Source organism: Nuphar pumila, chromosome 15 (genome assembly GCF_984573655.1).
Source record: "Nuphar pumila chromosome 15, dmNupPumi1.hap1.1, whole genome shotgun sequence".
Taxonomy (NCBI): domain Eukaryota; kingdom Viridiplantae; phylum Streptophyta; class Magnoliopsida; order Nymphaeales; family Nymphaeaceae; genus Nuphar; species Nuphar pumila.
In genome coordinates, this window is record NC_143263.1 from 77,238,049 (window position 1) to 77,250,503 (window position 12,455).

The window sequence follows — 12,455 nt, forward strand, 5'->3', positions numbered from 1 at the left end:
CATCTTTCTTATGGTGACCAAACTGCTTTGAATCTGACATCAGATTTGAAAAGGAGGCGTCTCCCTGCCCCTACACGAAGAGCGATCTCGGCTATAGACGCTGTCAACGATCGCTGTGGATCCGATCTGCATTTTCTGCAGGAGGAGGAAGATGGGACGATCAGATCAGATGCCCAGCTACGTCCTGCTTTGATACCATGTTGACATCGGCTAGGGTTTTAAGAAAACTAGAAAAAGAAGAAAAGAAAAGAGAGAGAGGGAAAGAAGAAGACTCGTTGAACTCTCATTAGGTCTAATCTCTCTTAAATAGAGAGATTAGACCAAAATAACTAATTTACAATAATGCACCTAACATATTAAATGATTACCTTACTACCCTTAAATACATTTGCCTATATACGGTGACTGTTTCTCAACAACCTATAAATTTGCACTTTAAGGCCTTATCCTAAAACTTGTGCCGCATTGAACTATCAATATGAACATAACATACACACCCGAATATACTCAAATCATGATAATTTGGATGCACACCATGCAAAGAGAAATAGGGTGATTTGTTTTTCAAGATATTCATGGGCAAGCGATTTATGACATGGATTGCTGTATGAAAAGCCTCTGCCCAGAAGTTAATTGGAAGATTACTATCATGCATCATGCTCATTGCACTTTCGACAATATGACGATGCTTCTGTTCAACAATCCCATTATGTTGAGAGGTATGAGGGCAAGACACCTGCCTACTGATTCCATTTGTCTGGAGGAAATTAATAGTCATTTGAAGAGAACTCACCCCCTCCATCACATTGAAAACAAGTAATATTCTCACAATATTTATTTTGAACAAAGGAATGAAAATTCTGAAACAATTTGAATGTTTCAGATTTACTTTTCATAAAAAAGATTCATGTATATCGAGAATATCTATCAACAAAAATGAGATAATATTTAGTGTCAGACATGGAAGGAACTGAAGCCGGACCCCAAACATCAGAACATATAATTTCAAATGGTCTTGAAGCTCTTTTATTAATGGAATGAAATGAAAGAACATGACTCTTACACTGAAGACAACTAGAACATTTTTTATTATCGACACTTAAATTCAAACTTGACTTGGGAATAAGACTGCTTGAAACAAGCTTATCAATAAAACGACTACTACAATGACCCAAACAACCATGCCAAAGATGCTGCTCAATATATTCAGAAATATTAAGAACACTCTCAGGAGGAACTGAAGATGATGACGATGATTTGAGCTTCAAGATGGAATCAACAGATTGAACACGAGGTGAAGGATTCTCTTGGAACACGTACATATTCTCTTGTCATTTTCCTTCAGCGAACGTTTTTCTCGTGTAAAGGTCCTTAACATGAACAGAAAAATGAGTAAATTCAACTGAAGCATTAATGTCATCGACAAGCTTAGAGACTGAAACAATATTTTTCTTGATATAGTATGAATGACATTTGAAAGGGCAAGGAAAAAGTTGGACATAGGAATTACAAAATTTTCAATATGCGAAATATGGTGATGAGACCCATCTCCAGTGACTATTATTTCTACCAACATAAGGAACAAAATTTAGGAGCTTACCAGCATCACCAGTGACATGAGTGGCTGCACCAGAATCAACATACTAAGTACCTTGATCATTCTCTTTGATATTCAATTCAACCAAGGCAGATAATAACAACTCTTTGACTTCTCCAGTATTCTTCAATGTATCTGTGCCCTTTCTTGTCTCCAATTATTTTCCTCTATTTTGCAGGTTATACCAGCAATTTGCCTTGATGTGCCCCCCTTTGTTGCAGAGAAAACAGGTAGATATTGTCCTTTGCCTTTGTAGATTAGGAGGCATACTGGGAGTAGGTAATATTCCACGGGCTCCTTGTCTATTCTTCTCTTGACCTCCTCTTTCCCGAGATTCATACCTCCCACGTTCTCGACCATAGGTAACTCCTGTGGCAAGAATATCGTGTGCTCCAATGGGGTTGTGAATGCCTTCGGAGAATCCCTTCAAGGTCATCTCATACTGTAAGAGTTTAGCACAAAGGTCTTCAAATGTAGGTAACTCTGGCAAACACAACAAAGAAGTAACCATCATGTGATAATCGGGTCCCAACCCGCTCAAAGTTTGTTGCACTATATCTTTGTCATTGACCGCGCAACCCACGATGGCTAACTGATCCGTGATAGTCTTCATTCTGTTTAAGTACTCCATGACAGTCACGGAGTCCTTCCTCAACATTTGAAACTCTTTCTTTAAAAATAAAATTCTAGCCTAAGAAACTTGAGAATATGTCTGAACAAGACGATGCCACAACTACATAGCCGAGCAGTCATTTGGGATTGCCACAAGCACCTCCTATCACAGAGTGAAAGTGATGTACGCAATCAAAGCCTGATCTCGCTTCATCCGGGATTCATACTCTAGATTTCTAACAAATGTAATTGAAGTGTCACCCTCCCCATTCTTGCCTTCTTGTGATATGAACTCTGGAGGAACAGGAACAGAGCCATCCAGATGTCCAGAAAGATCCTGACTCCTTATGAATTGGATGATTTGTCTTTTCCAGGTTAGAAAATTAAAATTTTCCAGCTTCTCAGACACAAGCTGTCTGAGAAAGTTGGAAGAAAGGCTAGATTACGAAGAAGAGAATGAATCCATAGTCAATGGGGAGCGAAAAACAAGGAGGATTAAGAGACTGGAAAGAGAAGTCACGTTAGAGTAAACAAAATAAAAATTTAGAACAATGAATTTCAGAGAACCCGGTTGCCCCTTTTTTTTTTTGAACTTGCAGTGTAATAAACAAAAAAAAAATTTTGTTCGACCCAGGTCGGATCCAGATTTGGACCCGACCCGGATCCAAAAGGGAGAGGCGGTCGGGCATAGCCTCACCGCCTCCCTCGAGCCTTCTTTAGAAAACAAGGCAGGGGGGTTTCAAATACGACCCCCCCCCCCTCGCTGTCTCTCTCCTGCACTCTCGCCCTCTCGGCTCCCCCTCTCTTTCCCTCTCAACCTCCCCCGACTCCCATCTCTCGGGCCATCTCATTCTCCCTTTGCTCGCCGGAGACCCCTTCCGATGTTGCCGTGGATTGCCTTCATTCCCTCCGATGCCACCGACGACGACAACTTCCAGGAGCAAGCCTGAGTCGCCGTCGCGTCTGGTCTTCCCCTAACACCATGCCGCCATCGCCGACGATCCCAGGTACGCCCCTTTTTCCCCTCTTTGTTCTCTCGTCTCTTCCCTGATCCCCTCTCTTTCTCCCTCATCTTTCCGTTGTGCAGGGAGGGGTTCGAGCCGCCTCCCTGCTGCCCTAAATCACAGGGGAGGGGCAAAGCCCCCTCCCTATGACTCTTTTCGGCGAGGGAGGGGCCGAGCCCCTCCTTGCACCGTGTTTGGTAAGGGAGGGTCCGAGCCCCCTCCCTGTGCCACTATTAGGAGGGGAGGGGTCGAGCCCCCCCTCCCTGCTCCTTATTCCCCGTGGGGTCACGGGAGGGGTCAAACCCCCTCCTTGTGCCCACTCTTAGCAGGGGAGGGGCTGAGCCCCTCCCTGCTCCCTATATCGGCAGCCGAGCCCCTCCCTGCTCTCCTGTCAGCAGGGGAGGGGGGGGGGGGGTCGAGCCCTTCCCTGCTCACAGATGCGGCAGGGGAGGGGGTCGGGCCCTCCCTGCACCCTCACCTTCTCCGTATTCAACCGACCGATAGGGGGCAGAGCCCCCTGTCGTCGCCGCTTGTCGGCAGGGGGACTTCCCCCCTGTCTCCCTCTTTGGTTCGATCGACAGGGGAGCAGAGCCCCCTGTCGTTGTTCTTTCACGTCAGGTTGGGTGGGGCAGAGCCCCCTGCCTGTGTCTTTTCTTCGACTGGTGGGCATGGTGGGAGGACGAGGTTTCTTTCCGTCGCCCTATGCTTACTGGGTAGGGGAGAGCCGAGCCCTCCCTGCGTTCTGTTTCTGCTTGGCAAGCAGGGGCTCGTCCCCTGTCTTTATTTCTTTTTGCAGGACGAAACAAAGTCGTCGCCGCTGCCCTTTTTGCAAAGAAGGCAGAGGACCGAGCCCCTTAGCCCTCTCTGCATATTCGACAGGCAGGGGCGAAGCCCTTGCCTCCCCCTTAGTGGTTTGCAGGGAAGGGCCTCGTCTCTTTGCTCTTTCGACAGGCAGGGCGGAGCCTCCCTCATTGTCTTCTTCGGGCAAGGGCGCGACCCCCTGCCTCCTCGTAGTCCGCTGACAGCAGGTCAGCAGGGGCTCGCTACCCCTGCCCCTGCTTCTTGCGCTTATGGCAGGTGCGCAAGGGCACGATGCCCCTGCCTCTATTTCCCTTACGTCAGGATGACGACGGTGCCCCTGACCTTCTATTTTGGTGTTAGCTTGCTAAGATCGTCACTTTTGCAGCTCGTACGACGAGTCTTGCTCGCGCTCTGCGACCCGAGCCATCCATCGCTTATACTCGCAGACGCCAACAAGCTTGCAACTCTCAAAGGTAGGGGAAGATTGCACAAAAGACTTGGGCAATTGAATTGAGTTCAATTAACTAAAAAGGACAATTAAATAAATATATATGCATATATATATATATATATCATATATATTTATACGAGTATGCATTTAACTCAAGGATGCGGTTTCGCGATCCTTGTCCTTTACTTTGCCGTTGCGCATCGCGCAAAGGTTTTGCGTTGCACTCCTGCTTACAGTCTTTACTTTGCCGTCGCGCTTTGCGCCAGACTCTCGTTTTTGCATGTGTTGTTACTGCCTTGCTATTGCAGACGACACTCAGGTATTCGCTCATTGCATACGCGTTTGAGGCATCCTCGTGGAGGATGCAAGAGACATCTATCACTCCCTCTTGCGACAAGAGTTCAGTCGGGAGCTGGCGATACACCTTCGTCTAAGGAGAGGGATACCTCGCAAGGATCCTGGCTCTTCGTGTGCGCAGTCCTGCAGAGTCGACTTGAGATTTTAGGGAGCTGCGCAAAAGCATCAAAGACTGCTCCAAATTGAAGCATTTGGAAGGATGTGATTGGTTGGTTCTGCTCGCCTTTTTGGCTTATCTCGGGTGATCCCGAATTGGGGGTTCGAGCGAACTTCTTAGCGGGTGTTCTGTTGAGAAACCCATATCCCGTCTATCGAGGCCGATATCGAGTCATGCGAGACATGTAGATACCCTGATAGCGGATGTGATTCGAGATAATCACATGCATAATGTTGGCACAAGGTACTGCTGTTTCAAATGATAAAATAAAGTTGATAAACTTTACATCTTTGTGAAACACTCCTGTTGAGGCTTCTATTGAGGAGCTATACCCCATTCATCCTAGAGTACTTGTAGTCGTGCACGACACGTCTAGTACTGCGATGATCGGATGAGACGGTCGTGCAACCTCGAACAACGTTAAATGCAAAATGTTGTAATCACATAAATGACCTCACATTCGCCTTCACAGGCAAGATGCTCGAGTGGTTTAAAGACCACAACATAGGATGAGTCGTTAGTTAAGCAACCCCTAATGCACCCATTCGCTTCTGGTTGTTCTGTCAAGGGAGAGGACAGAGCGGTACAAAACTTCAATGGACAGGTTGTTAAAAACCACCCCACGGGCAATGATCCGGCCTCCCCAGTCATTGGAGTTAAGGGGAAAGGGGCTACATTAGTTAGCTCAACACTTCTGCAGAAGTTGGATGCATTCGTGACACAGCCTCCTTTGGAGAATCCTCTCTCGGCTAAAGTCGGCCCTTTTGGAGCGGAACCAACTAGCTATTTTGGTTATTGAAAATACATAGAATAACAGACTCCCGAACTAGTCTCAGTTGTTTCTACGTTTTGCCTGCCCGTACCCGCAGGCCAGTAATTATCGAAACATAAGGTCTGTTCACACAGGTCGTTGGGTCGTGAGGTTCGCTTGCACTATTGATTCGCTTGCACTACTGAATCACTTGCTTGCTCGGTAGTTCAATATGCTACTCGTTGAGCTGTGCATGCCTGTCAAGGCGTTACTCGAGTTGGTTAAACTGCTTACGCAGTTCTTTGCGGAGTAATAAGGAGCTTCTCATACTAGTTAAATGCTTATAATAATAGCATTATGCCAATTGCTACATATTAGCATGTGACTTGCTTTATTCCTTGGTCGAACTGTTTGGTGCTTATTGTAGCGTAGCACTTGTTGGCTTGCATCTTTTATAATTGATGTGATTGCATACAGCTCGTAATCTACGAACTGGTGGCAACTACGATTGATGTGGCCGCTTGTCTTATAAGCTGCTTACATATTGTGATATATCTGCTGTCGTATGATTGCTTATGAATGGCTTGTGATGCAATGGTTTATGCCTTACGATTAATTTAATTACTTGTTGATAGACTGAGCCATTTTATGGTAATTATATGTTTTACGAGCATTGTTATGAGTGCTCGTCTTATTCAGCTGTTTTGTTTGGCTGACAGGTAGAGTTAGTTACTCTTCGCCCATAGAACCAACTGGATTGCCATATCTGCACGTTCTCATGTGTCGTTTACGCATGCTTTGAGGGCCTATTTGAGGATTTCAATATTCCTTGTGGCAATAACACAATGCGTAGGATTATATGCTTCTATGTGAAGTGATACAATGTATAGCGTTGATATACATGCTTGTGCCCATATTGTGGCTACTGACCCCGAGGCGGTCAATGGTTCAGAGCAGTCGATTAATGATGCATGTATCACTGAGTGGGGTGTCTGTCGAGCACTTGATCTCCAAAGGATTATCTGCGAGGGCGTGTATGATCAAGACCAGGTACCCGGCTAGAGTGGTAGATTCTTTGCGAGGATGTACACTGTCCACGAACGGGTAGCCGCAAGGACGGTGAACTCTTGTGATGAAGTGTATGGTCCAAGACCATGTATACCATCTAGGGCAGGATTCCTTGTGAGGTTATACATTTCCCAGACCATGTGATCCGACGTTGATCTTGTTGTTTGTATTAGTGGATATCGACCCTGAGAGCGGTCATTTGTCTTGATGCGTGTATCACAATGATTTTCATTGGATATGGCATTTGTTGGGGACCAGTTTCCCAAAGGTTTCGCTGTGGGGGTATGTATGATCAAGACCAGGTGATCCGACTAAAGCGGTAGAATCTCTGTGAGGATATACACTGTCCACGAACGGGTAGCCGCAAGGACGGTGAACTCCTGTGAGGAAGTGTATGGTCCAAAACCAAGTATACCCTCTAGGGCGGTAATTCTTTGTCAGGTCGTATATCTCCCGGACCGAGCGATCCGACGTGAATCTAGTGTTTTTGCTTACCATAAAAAGTTATGGTGAGTTGTGATGATCTGAGATTGTTTGCGATAGCTAACTATGAATTCATAGTTTTGGTTTTCTGTTTTAGCATGATTACATGCATGACTCAGGTGTGAGAATCAGATCATTAGCGATTTGAGTTAGTGATCATGTTTTGGACCTTCTACGAATGGGTGAGCTTTTCTGAGAGAGTATGACGCCTTAGTGAGTCATAACCGGTGACAGTTAGCCGCGTAAGACTTTGAGAGATGAGAATAACTTAAGGTTGTTCAGGACAAAGCGTTTGTTAGAAGTAGTGGGCGACAAACGATGTCCTGATGGTGATTAGATGCAGAGACCTCGTTCTAGGAACGAGAACAAGCTAGTTGCGTGGTGGTTCACAACCTACGATCAATTGAATCATATGCTGTGTTTGTCAGTTGCACTGCTTACTTGCTTTGAACTGCTAACTGTTTGCACTACTTACTCGCTCGCACTACTTATTCGCTTGTACTACTTACGCGTTTGCACTATTCACCTGCTTGCATTGCTTATCTGTTTAACTGCATATCTGCTTTAAACTGCGTAACCTACTGAATTAAATGTACTTAATTCACTTTCTTGTAGTTTCTCTTGTGCACCTACTAGTTTTTCGCGAAACTAACCCATTCTATGGGTACAGGTGATGATTAGGTACTCTACGGGCGATGGCGCGATTGCAAGATGGCTTCAAGACTTCTTCCTGCTCTTAGCTCGCGTCCTTGACGCTATGGGTTTGTATCGGATTTTTTTGGGATATCCGAATCTTGCGAGTTTTGGTTCTTTTAGCTAACTTGCCCAAAGTTGTCAGCTTGCCTTATGATTTATCAAAAGAAAAATCTTCCGCTGATTTCATAATCAAACTCTGAAGGAAAGAGATATTTCTAGTCTATTGCCTGTTTTTCTGAAAAGGGTTCGCAAGTTTGAAATTTGGGGCGTTACATGTAGGCTCGAGGCAAAATATGCAGTAAAGAAAAAATTGCTCTGAGAAAAAAATAAAAAAATAAATATTCAATCAATAAGAAAACACGTTAATATGAAAACGTGTTTTCTTTAATGTGTCTTCATTCTAAAAGGGAAAATGTCAAAGTAGAACAAAGATAAAGTGGTGTACGTGTCTTCTTTCTAAAAGGGAAAATGTCAAAGTAGAACAAAGATAAAGTGGTGTTAATCAATCTAGGCAGAACAGCAAGTCAGATTCTGTACTGACGTCCATATGGGAGAGAGGAAAGGACGAGTTTGACGTGATTTCAATTTTTGAAATAACGTAAACATGGATTTTGATATTGCGTGGTTAGATAATGATTTTGTAGGGGTGAAATCAAGATGCAGCAGGATAAAAGAGAAAAGAAAATAGTGAGAGAAGAAACAAACAGGAGAAGAAGAAATCGAATTGGATTGAATTTCTTATAAGAAGAAACAGTGAAAGAAGAGAAAAGAAGAAAGAAAAAACACCTTATAAGAGAACAAAGGGGATGGACTGAATGTTCTAGGTGGTCACAATCTTCAATGAAGGATCTGAAGCTCTAATACCGTGTTAGAAAATGGTATTCCACCGTCAATCACAAGAGGAAGAAGAGTAGAGAGGGAGAGAGGCGTCGGTGGCTGCAGAAAACCCAATTGGATATTCGGTTGCTTGCTTTTCTCATTAAGTATACACAGGAATAATATTTAGGGTACGAAAATACCCATTACATGATATGTTAAAATTACAACATGCCATTAATGAGCATGTGTTTAAATAAAACAAGAGTTAGATAAAATGAATTGGGTCTGGATCCAGACCTAGTCGTGAATGACAGGGTCTTTTCAAGAACTGCGAAAAAAACTCTGGAAGAGCAGAAAAGCCCATTAAGCACATATCATTAAGCATATTTCATTAATCACCTACCCATTTTTTTCTTTCTCTCTCTCTCTCTCTCTCTATATATATATATATATATATATAGAGAGAGAGAGAGAGAGAGAGAGAGAGAGAGAGAGAGAGGTGTAATGTCAAACGACCCATTATCGGACAAGAGGTCGGTCAAATGTTTCTACGCTGATCGCACGGCGGAAAAAAATTTCCACAAAAAAGGGTCTTTAGCTGTGGTTGTGACCGCCGCTAAAAGCCTTTTTAGCGCAAAACAATTTTGCACCACTGATTGTGCTCACAATCAGTGGCTCAATGAAGTTCAACTTCAGTCAAATTTTTTGGGTGCACGATGATACACCCTTCTCTCTCTCTCTCTCTCTCTATATATATATATATATATATATATATATATATATATATATATATTGGTACAGGGTAGGCGTGCATGGATTTATGCATGAAACTGTGTGCATGCCATTTTTCACCATAAATTTTTCATTTTTTTTCAGAATTCTGACCATACAGATGTGTTGTAGATGGTCAAATATTACAAATGTTTTTTCGTCGAAAAACACAAACCAAGGGCCTGTTCCTAGCAAATGGACCATGCCAGATGCATCTGTGCGGTGAGGTTGCCAGAAGACGGTGGCTATCACCAGTGCTCTTGGGGTCTGTGCACCTAAGCCATGCACATCCATCCTTTTTCATATATATAACTTTTGTGTTTGGCTTGTTGAGTCTATTTCTCAAATTCAAACGAGCTCTTTATGAGCTGAACACATGCCGAGCCACAAGTGGCTCATCTTGTTTGCCAGCGAAAATAAATTTTAGCTATTTTAGGAGGTCTTATCAGGTTAATGCTATGTGGTGGGTCGTTGCTTTCCCAACCAAATAGGAAAGAACTGTTTGTACATATGCTGTTAGTCTGATTGTGCTTTGGTTGTTTTTCAGGTGCCCTGCTTGTCAAAATTACAAGGTAATTTGTTGCATATGTTTTTAGTGGTATCTGTGGAAATCAGAGTTATTTATTGCAATTTCTCAGGCGTGTAATTTTGCAGCCTCATTATGAAAAAGTGGCTAGGCTTTTCAATGGAGCAGATGCAGTGCACAGTGGGATTATATTTATGACAAGGGTAGATTGTGCATTAAAGGTAGAGTGCCCTATGGTTGATATTATGTGATAAACCATCTTATATCTTTTTACCTGTTGATTTTTAGAGCTTCCTATAGATTTAGGTGTATTTTAAAAATGACTGCTGGTTTTTCTCTTTCTTATTTGATGTCCACCCAGAAAATTTTTCATTGGTATGTACTATTGGTATCACTATATATGTGAAGATGGCATAGGTGATTACATGTAAATTTTATGTGTTTCAGTGTTGCTTTATGCTTGTAACCAGAACCTACCATATGCAAGTAGCCTCTATAGATGAAACATGATAAAAGATGGAGATTTAGGCTAGGATCTAAAATCCTGAATTCCATATTCTAAACTAGGACCTAGCTTACATTGCATATGTATTATGCATGTGTATGTGCAGATGCACAAAGACGTGCACATGCCTGTGTAACGTGAGTACTTCAAAATGACTAGTGTTCTCGTATTGAAGTTCGTATTGAAGTTTATATATATTAGGGGGAAAGCTTTGCCTGTCTTCTGTTTGTTTTTTTATTTATACGGAGAAACCACTCCCAGGATCAGAGACATAACCGCGCTGGCTTTGCCTGCCCTACTTATGGTTGCTGTCCTAGCAGCGTAAAACTCCGTGGGCTTACCCCTTGCCCCCAGGGAGTCGCCACGCTTCGGCTTGTGCAAGGAGTGATGCCCATGAGATTTGAACCTAGACCACTTGCATTGTGGCCTAGGTCCCATCCCACTATGCCAAACCCCTTTGGGGCCTGTCTTCTGTTTTCAATACCGTAAAATTTCCAGTGGCTTATGAAGGTTAGGAATATTAGCAGTTCGCAAGTTTCTCAATTCCTAAGGCGGTATTTTGGATTTGTCTTTATTGTTCTTCTATTTCTATTATTTTTATTTTTCTCTTTGTATCCTAGAACCAACCTTTGAACAATATTTTTCTTAAAATTCTATTTTGATTGCTTGACTTCAGAGAGTGCATAAATTCCTGTGCCTGACATTATTCATAAAATTGGGTGAATAATATCTGATTTGCATGGGAAGGGTACTTTGTTTAATTATTCTTCACCAGTCAATGAATGACTTCATTTGATTTTAGGCATATTCATCTATTTATAGATAGTACTCTGACTTGTCCATTGTTATTTTTCTCTTCTGAATGTATTGCACTGCAGATAAATACAAATCTATGTGATAGATTTTCTGTTGGCCATTACCCTATGCTTTTTTGGGGTCCTCCAGCTGAATTTGCATCTGGCAGCTGGGGACCTAAACATGACAAAGGTAAAATACAAGCAATTGATGATGCACGGACAGCTGATCGCTTGCTTAACTGGATAAACAAAAGATTAGGAAGGCATGTTCCCTTGAAATCCTTCTTTTTTTTATTCTTCCAGTTTCAAGAAATTGCTGTGCTATTGTCCGTTGGTATGTGAGATCCTAAACTGGCAGGGATTTTGGCTCATTTCATTTCTCAAGCTTAGAATGTCATCGTAGATCACTTTATTTTTGTCTTTTCATGGCTACTTGAATATGGAAGTGTTAATTATCTTTCAAACTTTGCTGCATTATTAACTAATCCTGCTGAATTTTCAAATTTAGAGCTCATTTCCTTCTTGAACACTTAGTGCATGTTAATTATCTTTCAAACTTTGCTGCATTATTAACTAATCCTGCTTAATTTTCAAATTTGGAGATCATTTCCTTCTTGAACACGTAGTGCAGGATCTGTTGTGTGCCTTGAAAATTCAAGCTTCAGAAGACCTCTTGATATAGTGGGCTAAATGTTGTTTACATGGTTATTTGCTGTTTATAGTAATTTTAAGATCAGAATTTCATACTTACATTTTGGGATGGAAGCCTGGTTTTTTATTCTGGAAACATGCCAGCATTGTTGAATGTATAAGATAGGAGCAGATAACTAGTAATATCATGTAACATGAATAAAAGTCAGAGTAATGATGGTATCAGTCAATGATTTTTGTGAGACTTCATTGTTGTTGGTTCACCATGATTATGACAATTGCTCAATAATCTCTTTCAATAAGAAACCTGGGGATTAAGGCCCCCTACTGTTAAATAATGTATTATAAGGCTAGCTATTTTCTTATTTTTTCTTTTAGTATTATTTGTATAGGTATTTTTCCTTTTTTT

General features: G+C 42.4%; 1 protein-coding gene across 5 annotated transcripts in view; it reads left to right on the forward strand.

The window, feature by feature from the left end:
* The window catches only part of LOC149815666 (sulfhydryl oxidase 2-like), a 100,122-nt gene that overhangs the window by 14,536 nt on the left and 73,131 nt on the right, over positions 1-12,455 (forward strand). For all 5 annotated transcript variants that reach the window (XM_089988999.1, XM_089989004.1, XM_089989002.1 and 2 more), the window contains exons 2-4: positions 10,115-10,139; positions 10,222-10,314; positions 11,477-11,658. In XM_089988999.1, the coding sequence (XP_089845125.1) occupies positions 10,115-10,139; positions 10,222-10,314; positions 11,477-11,658 (300 nt within the window). The remainder of the gene's footprint in view (positions 1-10,114; positions 10,140-10,221; positions 10,315-11,476; positions 11,659-12,455) is intronic.